Source organism: Erythrolamprus reginae, chromosome 2 (assembly GCF_031021105.1).
Source record: "Erythrolamprus reginae isolate rEryReg1 chromosome 2, rEryReg1.hap1, whole genome shotgun sequence".
In the NCBI taxonomy this organism is placed as follows: domain Eukaryota; kingdom Metazoa; phylum Chordata; class Lepidosauria; order Squamata; family Dipsadidae; genus Erythrolamprus; species Erythrolamprus reginae.
In genome coordinates this window covers 219087651-219101183 of record NC_091951.1, presented here as the reverse complement: position 1 = coordinate 219101183, position 13533 = coordinate 219087651, and the positions used below count along the sequence as shown (strand labels likewise).

General features: G+C 38.5%; 1 protein-coding gene across 1 annotated transcript in view; it reads left to right on the top strand.

The window, feature by feature from the left end:
• Positions 1 to 13533, top strand: part of POPDC2 (popeye domain cAMP effector 2) — a 32251-nt gene continuing 18718 nt past the window's right edge. Inside the window, exon 1 of the mRNA XM_070741892.1 lies at positions 1 to 491. Coding sequence (XP_070597993.1) covers positions 1 to 491 — 491 coding nt within the window. The remainder of the gene's footprint in view (positions 492 to 13533) is intronic.

Genomic DNA, 13533 nt, shown 5'->3' with positions numbered 1-13533 from the left:
ATGAATGAAGAAAACACACTTTTGGATCGGATAGTTTTTAATCCGGTTTTCTGTGAGTACTGGAAATACATTATGGAAGGAGCAACTTATCACCTTGCTAGTTTTTTCCTCTTCTTGGGCTATATGGGAGGAAGTGGAGCCTTTGGTGCCATCTATATTTTTGGTTTGTTGTTCATTGGCTTTATTTGCTCTGTTGTATGGGGATGGCTCAACGCTTGTGGATTAGACATTGTTATTTGGAATGTGCTTTTATTTCTGATCTGCTTGTTTCAGTTAGCACTTTTAATTTACCAACTCCGTAAAGACACTTTTTCTGAAGAATTTGATCTCCTGTACAAACAAATTTGCCAGCCTTTGCAAGTGCCTCTCCAAATTTATAAAGAAATAATCAAGTGCTGTGAAGAACAGGTCTTGCCTTTGGCCAAAGATCAAACCTATGCTGTGGAGGGCAAGACATCCATAGATCGTTTGTCCTTCTTGCTGTCTGGCAGGTAGGTCTCTCTCTTTATCCTGAAAATATCCCTTGTGATAGTGGTGCTTTTGAACACTACTCAGTGGTTTCAAAGGGTAGAGAGACATAGGAACTGCATGCTTTGCTCTTTCTCACATTATGGAAGAAAACCCTTTCCCCCCCCCCCCCCTCCAATCTGCATCCGAGGAGTTGCATAAGAATGTGCATGGTAATTATTTCTGAGATTGGCTTTTTTACCTGGATAAAATGGTGAAGGGGTGCATAGGAGGAAGCTTTTGATAATGTGAGTCATCATTTTCAGCATGTATTTGTACAGCCCAGAAACAAAGTTTAAGCGTAGGCCTTTAGCCCTCTTAACTTTAAAATAGGAATATAAAATATAAAAGGAGAGTGAACAATATGGAAATGAAAACCAATGCGCTAAGGCTACATTGCTTCTGTGTTGTAGACCGACTCTTCCAAATTTAGGAAGGTTAATATATTGTGGATATGGGAGGCAGAACATGGGTAGATACTGGGGTGATTTGCAATACATTCTCAGTTATTTAACAATAGCAATAACTTTATCTTCACCTTACTCTGCTCATACAACCTACAAAGTCCCTTCCAACTCTGTTATTCTATTATTATATCACTTATATCATTATTACTTGTGTGCTTATTAATTACTCTTTCCTAGCTTCTGGAGAAACTCTTATTTTAGATCCTGTCATATTTGTAATATTGTATAATTGTAGTAGTTAGCTATTTTATGAATAAAACCAACCAAGTCAGAAGGATTTAATCAAGAGAAGGTTGATATTAAAGAATCAGGCAGAAAAATGATCAGAAATAATCGGATGCCTTTGCTTTAAAACAAAATAAAGGCTAATAAGGAATCTGAACAGTAAGAATATATTCTGAAATTAACTTGCAGAAAAAGGCATCCAAATCTACCAGCATGTACTCTTATTGTGACCCAGAGATAATGTTTTTAGATAGAGAAAGAAAGGCAATGCCTGCAGTAGAAATGCGGGGATTTGGGGATCAGTTTAATGCCTCCTAAAAAATTTACTGCTCAAATCCTCAGGAGTCTCTGGCAAAGAATAAAGAAAAGCAGAGCCACAAACTTATTTTTTTTTTAAAAACACACTTTGTTTTTATTCAAGAAGACAAAACATCTGCAAGATTGCAGAAAGCACCAACAGATATTTATTTACAGTAACTATTTAAAACCCCACAAACAATAATTACAATATAACATTATTCTGGCCTGAGGCAATGAGTTATATTTCCCAACTTTTTAAATATACACAATTCTAGTATTACCATCTTATTTTTGTGATTTTTCACGTGTTCTACAAATAATTTCCATAACTCTTTAAAAATGAGCTACTGACCCATATATTTAAAACTATACCTTCAAACCTCATTGAAAATGGAGTGAAATGAAAATGAAAATGTTCCTGCTATTGATGCAGTTTACAGTTTGCTCAATCAAAATGTCCAACTTCTTTTTGTATGCATTGTTGTTCCTACTCAGTATGATCTTCTATTCCTCCTCCTAAAACTAAACTTTTCATTTTTCCTGCTAAAATGTAGGAATTTGCATTTCTTTCAGTTGAGATTCATCTTGTCAGTTTCTGTCTGGTGCTTCACTTGGTAAAGATCTTGAAAAGTGAATGTTGACATAGTCCTCTAAAGTATTTGTTTGGACCATGGATATCATAATCTTCTTTTCAAATCAAATCAAATTTATTACAGTCCTAAGGCCAAATACAAGCCAATATCTATAATGGTTCTATGCATAACAGAAAAACAATAAATGCAATAACGAAGATGCTAATATAAATCTAAATAAAATACTACTATAAGGAAATCCAAATCTACGTAATGTTGTACCTGGTGATATACAAATAATAGCAGAAAATTGGGTGGACGACACACGTTATTTTCAAATATTGTCCAAAAACAGCAGCATTAAATGCCACTATAAATGTTGTTAAATAGTTATATAGAATCATAGAATCATAGAGTTGGAAGGGACCTCCAGCGTCATTGGGTCCAACCCCTTGCTCAATGCAGGATTCATTAAACCACCCCAGAAAGATGACTGTCCAGTCCTCTGTTTGAAGACCTCCAGTGAAGGCGAGCTCACCACCTCCTGTGGCAAACTGTTCCACAGATTTGTCATCCTTACCGTTAGAAAGTTTTTTCTGATATCTAATCTAAATCTACTCCCTTGCAGTTTCATTCCATTGTTTCTAGTCCTTCCATGTGCTAATGAGAACAATGCTGATCCTTCTGCTCTATGACAGCCTTTCAGATATTTGTAGACAGCTTTTCAAGTCTCCTCTCAGTCTTCTCCTTTGCAGACTAAACATCCCTAGATCCTTTAATCATTTCTCATAGGACATGGTTTCCAGACCATTCACTATCCTTGTAACTCTCCTTTGAACTTGCTCTAATTTATCAATGTCCTTTTTCATATATCACATTCTCTACCTGGAAATTTCTTCAAGACAGGATATATAAAGGTCTGTCTAGTGTAGGGAATATTTATTTTATTTTATTATTTTATTTTATTTACTAATAACTCAAGACCGCATATATTCAACAAATTTTCATCCTATATTACCCACAACAACTTTATGGGGTGCATTGGGCTGAGAGCGAGTGAGCAGGACTAGGACTTTCCACCTTCCACTTTCTAGCCTATTTTCTTAACTGTTAGCCCAAATTAGCAAATTATCAGTGACATACAGCCACTTCTATCGATGTAGCAACATGTGGATATAATTAAAGGTGCAGAGGAACAACCTTAAAACATCCAAAATGGCAAAGTATTTATCACTAGTGATGGGCAAACCCAACGGTGTTCGGGTTCGGCAAGTTCAGACGAACTTTATGCAAAATTCAGCCGAACCCGAACTTGAACTCCGAACGCTGCGTGGCATCAAAGCTCCACCCCCGGAATCCCATCGTTTTTTAATTTTACAGATTTTTTATTTTTATTTATTTTTATTTTTACGAAAAAGGACGCTGCAGCAGTGCTGTAAGCAAAGGGCAGTCCTTTCACGTAAAAATAAACATGTTTATTTTTACATGAAAGGACCGCCCTTTGCTTGCAGCGCCGCTGCGGCGTCCTTTTTCGTAAAAATAACAATGTTTATTTTCACGTGAAGACCTCCCTTTGAAGGAGCTGGGGAATCCCTCCCCCAAAGAGATTCCGGGGTGGAGCTTTGACTTCACCAGCAGGTTGCTAAGGATGCCACGGTGATCACTTCCTGGATTCCATGGAATCCAGGAAGTGATCACCTTGGTGTCCTTAGCAACCTGCCGGTGATGTCAAAGCTCCGAATGCCAAACACGACCCCGAACTTTGCCCAAAGTTTCAAAAAAAATTGGGTTCATGTTCGGCATACCGAACACCGCAAAATTCGGTACCGACCCGAATTGTGAGAGTTCAGTTTGCCCATCACTATTTATCACCTCTTCTAACACCTCATCAAAATCATTTATAAACATTTTGAATGGTGTAGGGCCAAGAATACAACCCTTCCGTTTAATACAAGGTTATTGATATCAATCCTTGGTTTTTATTATTCCGTTATCCGAGAGTAGCTTACTTGGGTCCATTTTTAGTTTCTTTATTAAGATAACATAAAATATTGAATGCTTTGCTCACATCAAGGTCTACTGTTCTGTTGTATTCCCAGATTCAAGTACAGTACCTTGTTCTTGACATCTCCATGCTGGGTCCTATTAAACAATATGTTGTTTTGTAAATACTTGGGAACAAAATGCTTAATAATCTGTCCCAGAGGTGGGTTCTAGAGGTGGTTCTGCCTGGTTTGGACCAGTTCTATAGAAGGGGTAGTAACTTGGATGTCTGGGTAGCTGGAACTGGCAGCGACCCAGGTCTGCCACATCCCCAAGCTGGTTCTCTCAGAGGCACCATCTTGTTTTTTTTTGTTTCTGCACATGTGCAGAAGCTTTGTTTTAGCACTGTGCATGCGTGCACACATCACGTCCCTGAGCAAACCAGCAATAAAGAAATCCAGAACCCATTCCTGATCTGTCCAGTTCTGTACAGCATAAACATCAAATTGACCCATCTATAATTACCCCAGTGTTTTTCTTTTCATTTTTGAAGAAAGGAATGCTGGCCTTTCTCCAGTCCCTTAATACTACACTAAACTACAAGCGTTCTCAGAAAAGAACTCTGAAATGACATCCATAACACCTTTGAACCTCGGATATTATTAGCCTTGGCTGAAGACTTCCGGCTCATTCACACAACCAGAAGGAGTTTCTCACTTCCCTCAAGACAAGAGGAAAATACCGCACATCAGACAAAACAAATGGAGCATCACCTGAACACCATCAGCATTGACAATTTCCCCATCAGTTAATTGCAAAAGATGGCTTTAATTAGAACAGCTGATATCCAGCGACAATATCTGTAACACTATCAAACACTCATACCTGCCTATCCCAGCTTCTTGGAAAGGACTCGATAGGTAGACAAAAATGCCAAACCCAGTCTGAACATTTGGTTGACAGTGCAACAAACAAAAACAATAATAAAAAAATATCCTTATGTTTCCAACCTTTAGCAAAAAAGGTAAATCCCCTTAGTGTAGTTTGGTAAAATGATTTACAGAATCTGAACACGACTCCCAAGGAGCTTGAAAATATGTAATTATCATGAAATGCCTTTCAAACCCAAACATTGGGGAAATGTGATCTATTAAACCTTTAGAAAAAAGTTACTGTTCATAAGCAAAACATTAAGGAAACAACAAAAAGCCTGTTGGGTATTAAATATAAGCCAAGTAAAAATGTATGGAAAACAGAGACAAAATGACACAATATGTAACACATTGAGACTTTGAATTTAAATGTGAGAGGCTTTAGAATACCAAAATGAAATTCTTAAATACAGTGTTCCCTTGATTTTCGCGGGGGATGCGTTCCAAGACCGCCCGTGAAAGTCGAATTTCTGTGAAGTAGAGATGCGGAAGTAAATACACTATTTTTGACTATGAACAGTATGACAAGCCTTCCCTTAACACTTTAAACCCCTAAATTAAAATTTCTCATTCCCTTAGCAACCATTTAGATTATTACTCACCATGTTTATTTATTAAAGCTTATTAAAAAAATATTTATTAAAGGTGGACGAAAGTTTGGCGATGACATATGACATCATCGGGCAGAAAAAACTGTGGTATAGGGGGAAAAAACGCAAAGTATTTTTTAATTAATATTTTTGAAAAACCGTGGTATAGGCTTTTCGCGAAGTTCGAACCCGCGAAAATCGAGGGAACACTGTATTGTTAATGGGGTTAAAGCAATGGTGCTGCAAGTGGAACTTATCTAGGAAGATATTGAAGTAATATCCAAACAGATGCTGTGACATTCCCTTCCTCCCTCTTCAAGACATTATTGTAGCCCTTGACAGATTTATCAAGAGTGATGGAGGAGGTGATGGCAGCTTGGTAAAAACAAACAGGTCTCCCTTACACAAATAGTAATGGAATGATTCTTCAGAACAAGCACTATGTGGAGAAGAAAGGTATTCCAAGATTACATGACAGTTCTGTCCCAGGACCAGATTTGCTATGAAGCTATAATACAGCCATGTTGGTGTAGTTTTCATATGCTGTAGAATATTATCTTAAAAATGGAACTTACAATTTCCACATACAGCTGGTGCCAGCCTATAAGGTGATGATGAGGTTGAAATAACTTCATAAAAGTACAATAACATGCACAAAAGTAACTAACGTGGTAACAAAATTTGAAACTTTCATAGATTATCAAAAAAGAAAAGGAGGAGGAGGAGGAAGAGGAAGAGGAGGAGGAGAAGGAGAAGAAGAAGAAGAGCATATACAGCATCTGCATTATTAGCTAAACTTAGTTAATTTTAAAGGGTGCAGTATATACACTGGTTCCAATAAAGAACCTTTGCTTTCTTTGAACAGGGAAGCATAGGGAAAAAAGAGCAGAATTATTTGTTGTTTAAATCAGGAGGCTCCTCTTAAAGACCAAACTGTCAGACATTCTCATTACAATTCTCACAAAATACATTGTGCCTTAATTATCCTAGTGGACCACCACTTACATATGAGCCAGTAGTTTGCTGCAGCTGACTTAAAAGCCAATGCATCAATAAATGATCCTTGGTGGTTCAGTGGTTAAAATGTGGTACTGTAGGCTACTTCTGCTGATTGCCTGCTGCTCACAGTTTGGCAATTTGATTCTCACCATCTCAAGGTTGACTCAGCCTTCCATCCTTCCAAGGTCGGTAAAATGAGAATCAGATTGTTGAGAGCAATATGCTGACTCTGTGAACCGCTTAAAGAGGGTTGTAAACCACTGTAAAGCAGTATATAAGTCTAAGTGCTATTGCCATCACTATTAAGATCATGAGAAGTAATAAAACCACTCTATTCTGCACTGTAATGCACTAGTGAGGCCACATTTGGAATACAGTTCCAGTCACCATGATAAAAAAAAAAGGTGCCGCGATCTTAGAAATAGTGCAAAGCAGAGCAACAAAGATGATAAGGCTAAATGGTATGATGAACAGTTAAAGGAAACTAGGTAGATCTAACTCAATGAAGATAAAAATTAGAGAATGACATGATAGCTGTCTTCCAGTCAGTGAAGGGCTATAAAAATTTTTACTACCACACTGTGGCCGTGGCTTATACAGGATGTCCTGCATTTTCTTTCACCATCTTTCAGGGCAAATTGGGTGCTCTGGGGTGGAGCTCCATTTTCGCTACCCCACTGCGTTTCCTCCCCCCAATCCGGGCAGTAGCCCATCCCTGCTTCTAGTACACGAGGGACTGCCACAAAAGGGAGATAAGTTGATTTATTCTTCAAAGATTCTGAGAGTAGAACAAGAAGCAATGAGTGGAAGCTCATTAAAGTCATATCTGGAACTAAGGAGGAAAATTCTGACAATTAAACTATGGAAGAAATAGAGGTTTTCGAGAAAATACTGAACAATCACTGTAGGAGTGATATCATCTATGCCAGTGTTTCCCAACCTTGCTTACTTGAAGATATCTGAACTTCAACTCCCAAATTCTGGGAGTTGAAGTCCAAATATCTTCAAGTGGCCAAGGTTGGGAAACACTGATCTATGCAAGTGGCTGCTATGCTCAGATAATACAGGCTTTATAACTATAAACCAGTGGTTCTCAACCTTTCTATTGCTGTGACCCCTTAATACAGTTAGATTAGATTTAGATTTAGATTTATTGGATTTATATGCTGCCCCTCTCCGCAAACTCGGGGCGGCTCGCAACAAGGTAAAAACAATACATAATAACAAATCCAATACCCACCAATTCAATTACAATGTTAAGCTAAAAAATTCATAAAAAACAACCCCAGAATATTAAAAAACAAGCACACAATCTAACACCAGAACAACATGGGCAAGGGGGAGATGTTTTTGGGTGACTCCTGTGAAATTATTATTATTATTATTATTATTATTATTATTATTATTATTATTATTATTATTATTTATTAGATTTGTATGCTGCCCCTCTCCGAAGACTCTAGGCGGCTCACAGGATACAATATAAAACAGTGAATACAAAGACAAATCAAATTAATTAAAAACCCACGTAAGCTAAAAAAACTCAATGTATTAAAATCAATCAAACAAATTCAATCACAGCCATACATCAGATTTATTGGCCAGGGGGTCTAGGTCTAATTGGTTGTTCGGTCCACAAAGGGGTCCCGACCCTCAGGTTTAGAACCACTGATTAAGTTCTGGTGCCATGGGCCACCTCCAAGGTCCTTCTACCTCTAGGATTCTAATCAAAATCATTATTCAGTAATCCACCTAGATTTTAGAATATAAATAAATATAACCTCTAAATGGTTGAGAATAAAAAGAACGCAGTATTTTGAAATGAAGAAAATATAAGAGCTGTTTTTTTCAGTAATGAATAGTAGACATAACAGGATATAGCCTTTTAAATAAGCCTTAAGGAATGCATTGAGGTATAATGATGTGGCATTAAGTAAATCTCACCATGATTAAAATTGGTTGAATGTTTCTTCTGTTTCTCACTATTCTTCCCACAATGTCTTTCTTGTCCGCTGGAAGGAGTTTCAGAACCTGACACATATTTGGTTCAGGGGTGTGTTCCAAGTTCCAACTTACCTCTCTACCGGTTCGTTTCTTCCCCCACTGTGTGGCTGGGCCTCATGGCTGCATGCGCAGTGCAAAAAACCCCGGGGAGAAAAACCCTGCTGAAAACAAAATAGCAATGCATACACAGTGCCAGAAAGAAAATAATAATAAAATAATAATTTAAAAAATGAAATCAAAGATGTCTGTGCCTACGGACTGGTACCGACTGATCTGATTTGGCGACATCATGGACTGCCACATGGCTGGGGAGGCGTAGGATTTCCTGCTTGGGCAGGGGGTTGGACTCGATGGCCTGCAAGGTCCCTTTCAACTCTAATAATAAATAAAAAATAAAAATAAATAAATAAATAAATAAAAGTCATGCTGGATCCTGACTTTCCCAGAAGAGACAGTCCTCAAGAAGGATCATGGTAGCTAACTACTAGAAAACTAAATTTTATGCCAGAAATACAGCTGGGATAAATGGGCCCTGAAATTCAAGGGAATTAACCCAATTTCTGAGTTAAATGCTACATTTGAAATGCAGGACAGTCTTCCAAATATCACTTTTAAGAATCTAGATAGTGCTGTTTCTATGGATTATGAAGGTATCAAAAGAATAATTTGGGGTTTCAACTCAAGACGCTTTATTTACAAGCGTAAATAAAAATGAAACCCAGATAGCTGTGAGGAAAGAAGAAGTATTTATTTTTATAAGTATTTCAAAGCAAAGAGATTTGCCGTGCGGGCAACTGCAGAAAAATGGGATACAATGAAATTGTTTTATAAGGGAGCTTGTCCTGAGTATGGAAGTGCATACGTGCTGATTCTAAGGTGACATATTTTCTGTAATTTTTTTTTAAAAAAATTCTCTCAACATACATTCAAACAATACAATGTACCATCTAGTTTTCCATAAATAAAATGCAGTATTTTGTTAGTAACTAATATCAATCATCAAAAAAGTTGCAAAAGTTTTCCCCCCTAATTTTGTCACCCAATTACATACATTTTTAGAAATTAATTTCCCTCCTTAATGTTTCTGCAAAAAATAAAATGACATTTGAGTGGCATGGTTATGTATATGTACATGCCATCTAAGATGTTTATTCTCGTTTCAATTTTTAAAATTTGTTTTACATAAATGTATCAATGCGTGAACAGTGTGGCACCTGGGTGTCATACATTCTAATACAAATAAATCTAGTAGAAAGACACTTTAGATTTTCAAACATTTTCAAACATCTCCATCCATGCTCCAAGATCACATCATATGCCTGATGTCAAAAGATTTAATTCAACCAACTCGTATACTGTATTTCTAATAATAATACACATTTATATTAAATCATAGTCTATCATCAATTATTCTCTTGTTTTCACTTGTTATTGCTTCTATCATATCTAACTTCTAATTGTGTTACCTGCTTAAAAAAGGAAAGAGAGAGAAATAGAAAAGCCAATAATAACAAAACAAAAAGGAGAAATCATCTATCCATTGTCTCTTGTCCGCTTTAGTACTTTAGTTGCTATGCTTTTTTTTTTGACTTGCCTCCCATATTCCTTTTTGACTTTTTTGACTTGCCTCCCATATTCCTCTTTTGGATCTTTATCTCTGTCTGCATCTACTTCTTGGCTGAAAATATTTTGGTAGCTCTTTCCTTAAGATAGCCGTGTTCAAAACTCCCAAAATAATGGCCAGTGAATTGGGGTATTTGGCTTCGCCTCCATCATTTGGTCAGCTAGAGTTCGTAATGTCTTGTTTACACAGAATTGTGGCTTCTACTTCTACAACAATTAGTAGAAATGAGAACTCACATGGAGAGTAAAATGGTTTATAGTTGATAAGTAAAGACTCAAAAAAATTTGTCACAGAATTTATATATTATAGTTATATCCTGAGACCAGCTGTTGTTGATATATAAGCATAAGCCTCCTCCCTTCTTTTTACCAGATGTTCCTGCATTTCTGTCTGAAGTGCAGGAACTGCATTGAACCCTGGAATATGCAGGCTGCTATCATCAATTGATTCATTTAACAAGGTTTCAGAGAAGCATAGGGCTGCTGAATTGTAAAAATCAGAATTGTATCTGTTTAAAATAAGTATTTCATCCATCTTATTAGCAAGTGAAAGATTGAAGGCAGGGATTTTTTGGGGAGGGGGGTTAATATTTTTTCTCCTCCATCACAAAACATACAATACAAAGGCAGAGTTTTTTTTTATTTCTCCTATTCCTTAGCCTGTTTAAAATTTCCATCCTTTTATCTCTCCATCTTCATTTCCTCTGGGTTTTTTTTTGGTAATCCATAGCTCCAGGAAAAGTGTTTCTTCCTATATTAGTTAAAAATGTAAAAAAAATAAAATAACTTCCTTGTTTTCATATTTGAGTCTCCAGTAGTCATGGGGTAGTTAAGTATAATCCAGTAAATATTTTCACACTACTTCAAATAAGTATTCCCAGACTTGAATATTTTCCTTTTGTCAGCAGATGGTGCTCTCAACTTAAATGTCGGTTTTGCCACTAGTCAATCATTATTTTAGTTGTACTGTAATTCAATTATAAAAGCAGGATAATATTTTAAAGTAAATGATTCCAGCATTTTAAAATGCCTTTCTGTTAAATCCTGTAAATTCTGTAATGTTCTATAATGTTCTGTATCTGGGTTAACTTGTTAAACAAGAGTTGTTAAGCAGAATTGAAAGAAACCATAGGCATTGTTTACCTGCTTCCTATTGGTTGCTGTAGAGGGCGCCAAAATGGAAGAGCTGTCAGCCGCCGGCTGTTGCTGAGGGAAAGTCTTTAAATAGCCGAGCTACTTGTCTTACGCGCTTCTTCTGTTAACTCGCGTATACAGTGAAAGTGTTTTTCCGCTCGCTTAGAGCCTGTAGAGAATAAAAGGATTTTACTTGGAGACCGTGTTTCTCGGTTATTACATTGGCGACGAGGGTCTTAGCGGTGATTTTTTTTTAAGGAAAAAATCAATATGTCGACCCCTTCGCTTATTCAGCCTCCAGAATTGTTTGACCCGGAAAGGTCGACTTGGGCAGCCTATATGGCTAAATTTGAGATATTCCTGGAAGCTGCCAGTCTACATACGGCTGAGGACAGCAGGAAACGCGCTTTATTTTTGAATTACTGCGGCACGCATATTTTTGAATTAGCCGGGACTTTGACAGATCCCGAACCTCCTAATTCTGTACCATGGGCTACTTTACAAACAAAATTGGCTGCCCATTTTAAACCAACTAAGCCGCCCATAGTTTATAGGCATCAATTTTCCCGTATGTCTCAATCAGATGGGGAATCTATTAACCAGTTCGCGACCAGGCTGCGCACTATCTTAGCGAAATGTCAATTTGACAATCCGGAAGCCAGATTGACAGACGCCCTTATTTTTGGGATGCGAAACGTGTACCATAAGGAACAAGCTATTGGCAACTGAAGATTCCACATTACAAGACGTGATTAAGGCTGCTCAGACAGCTGAGGTAGCTGAGGCTGCGGCAGCTGATTTAAAATCCAATGACAAGCTGCAAACTGTTTTTAAGATAGCAGACTCTCAGCGTCCCTCGGCTCGCCGCCTACCTGAAGTTCAGCTCGCCGACTATGAGGACTACAATGAGCACTGCTGCTACCTTCGAGGACCGCCAGAACGACAAGCCAGATCAACTTTTCCTGCCTGCGCCGGATGCAGAGGTCAACATCAACGGTCTCGCTGCCCCTTTAAGGACGCCTTCTGCTACAGATGCGAGAAGAGAGGCCACATCGCCGCCGCTTGCCGTGCTGCCTTGCCAGATGACAACTCTTCTCAACAAGGTCAACAGCCTTCCTTTGCTGCTCCCCGAGCCTACCGTCCTTTCCGGCCACAAGGACGGGGTTACCGCCGTCCTTGGAATGCCAGAGGTAACCGCTTTTTCAGTGGTTCTGCAGTTTACCCTCCTGCCCCTAATAAAATTGTTGTCCCCCTCCTCTTAAACCATCAGCTGTGCCATATGGAATTGGACACTGGCTCGAAATATACACTAATGCCCTGGCATAAATTACATTTGTATGTACCAAGTTTGGCACGGGACGATTTGCAACCTTTGGACATTGCTATCAATGACTTCCAGGGTCACCCTATTAGGGTTTTGGGTAAGACCAGGGTTCCTATTACCTTTAGAAATGTGCACCATGTTCTCCCTCTGTTAGTTGTGGACGGAGCTAATCATTCCCTTCTAGGGTTGGACTGGATGGCACCTTTGGGGTTAGCAGTCACGGGTCTTAACAAATTGACATATTCTACTGCCCCTAATTTTGTCACTGAATTTCCTGAGGTTTTCCGTGCTGGTCTGGGTACCTTTAAAGGACCTCCTATTTCTTTTTCATTAGACCCTGCTGTTCCTCCCGTTAGATTAAAACCTCGCAGGGTGCCTTTGCCCTTGCTCAGTAAGCTAGATGAACAATTAACAAAACTTCAAGCACAAGGTATATTGGTTCCAGTGGAACATGCCCCCTGGGAAACCCCAATTGTAACCCCATTAAAGCCAGATGGCTCGTTACGAGTTTGTGCGGATTACAAATCCACTATTAATAAGGCACTACAGCACAACTCCTATCCTATTCCAGTAGTGCAACAGCTGTTGCACACCTTAGGGTCTGGGAAGATCTTCGCGAGGCTGGACCTTGCACAGGCATACCAGCAATTAACAGTGGACGAAGCCACTGCCTTATCGCAGACTATTGTAACGCACAGGGGTGCTTTCAAATGTACGCGCCTGCAATTCGGAGTGAGTGTTGCTCCTGGTATATTCCAGCGGTTAATGGAGCGCTTATTGGGGGGCCTTGATGGGGTGGTCCCTTATTTTGACGACATTTTAATTTGTGGTGACAACTCTGCCCAGCTGCACAGTCGAATTAGACAGGTACTC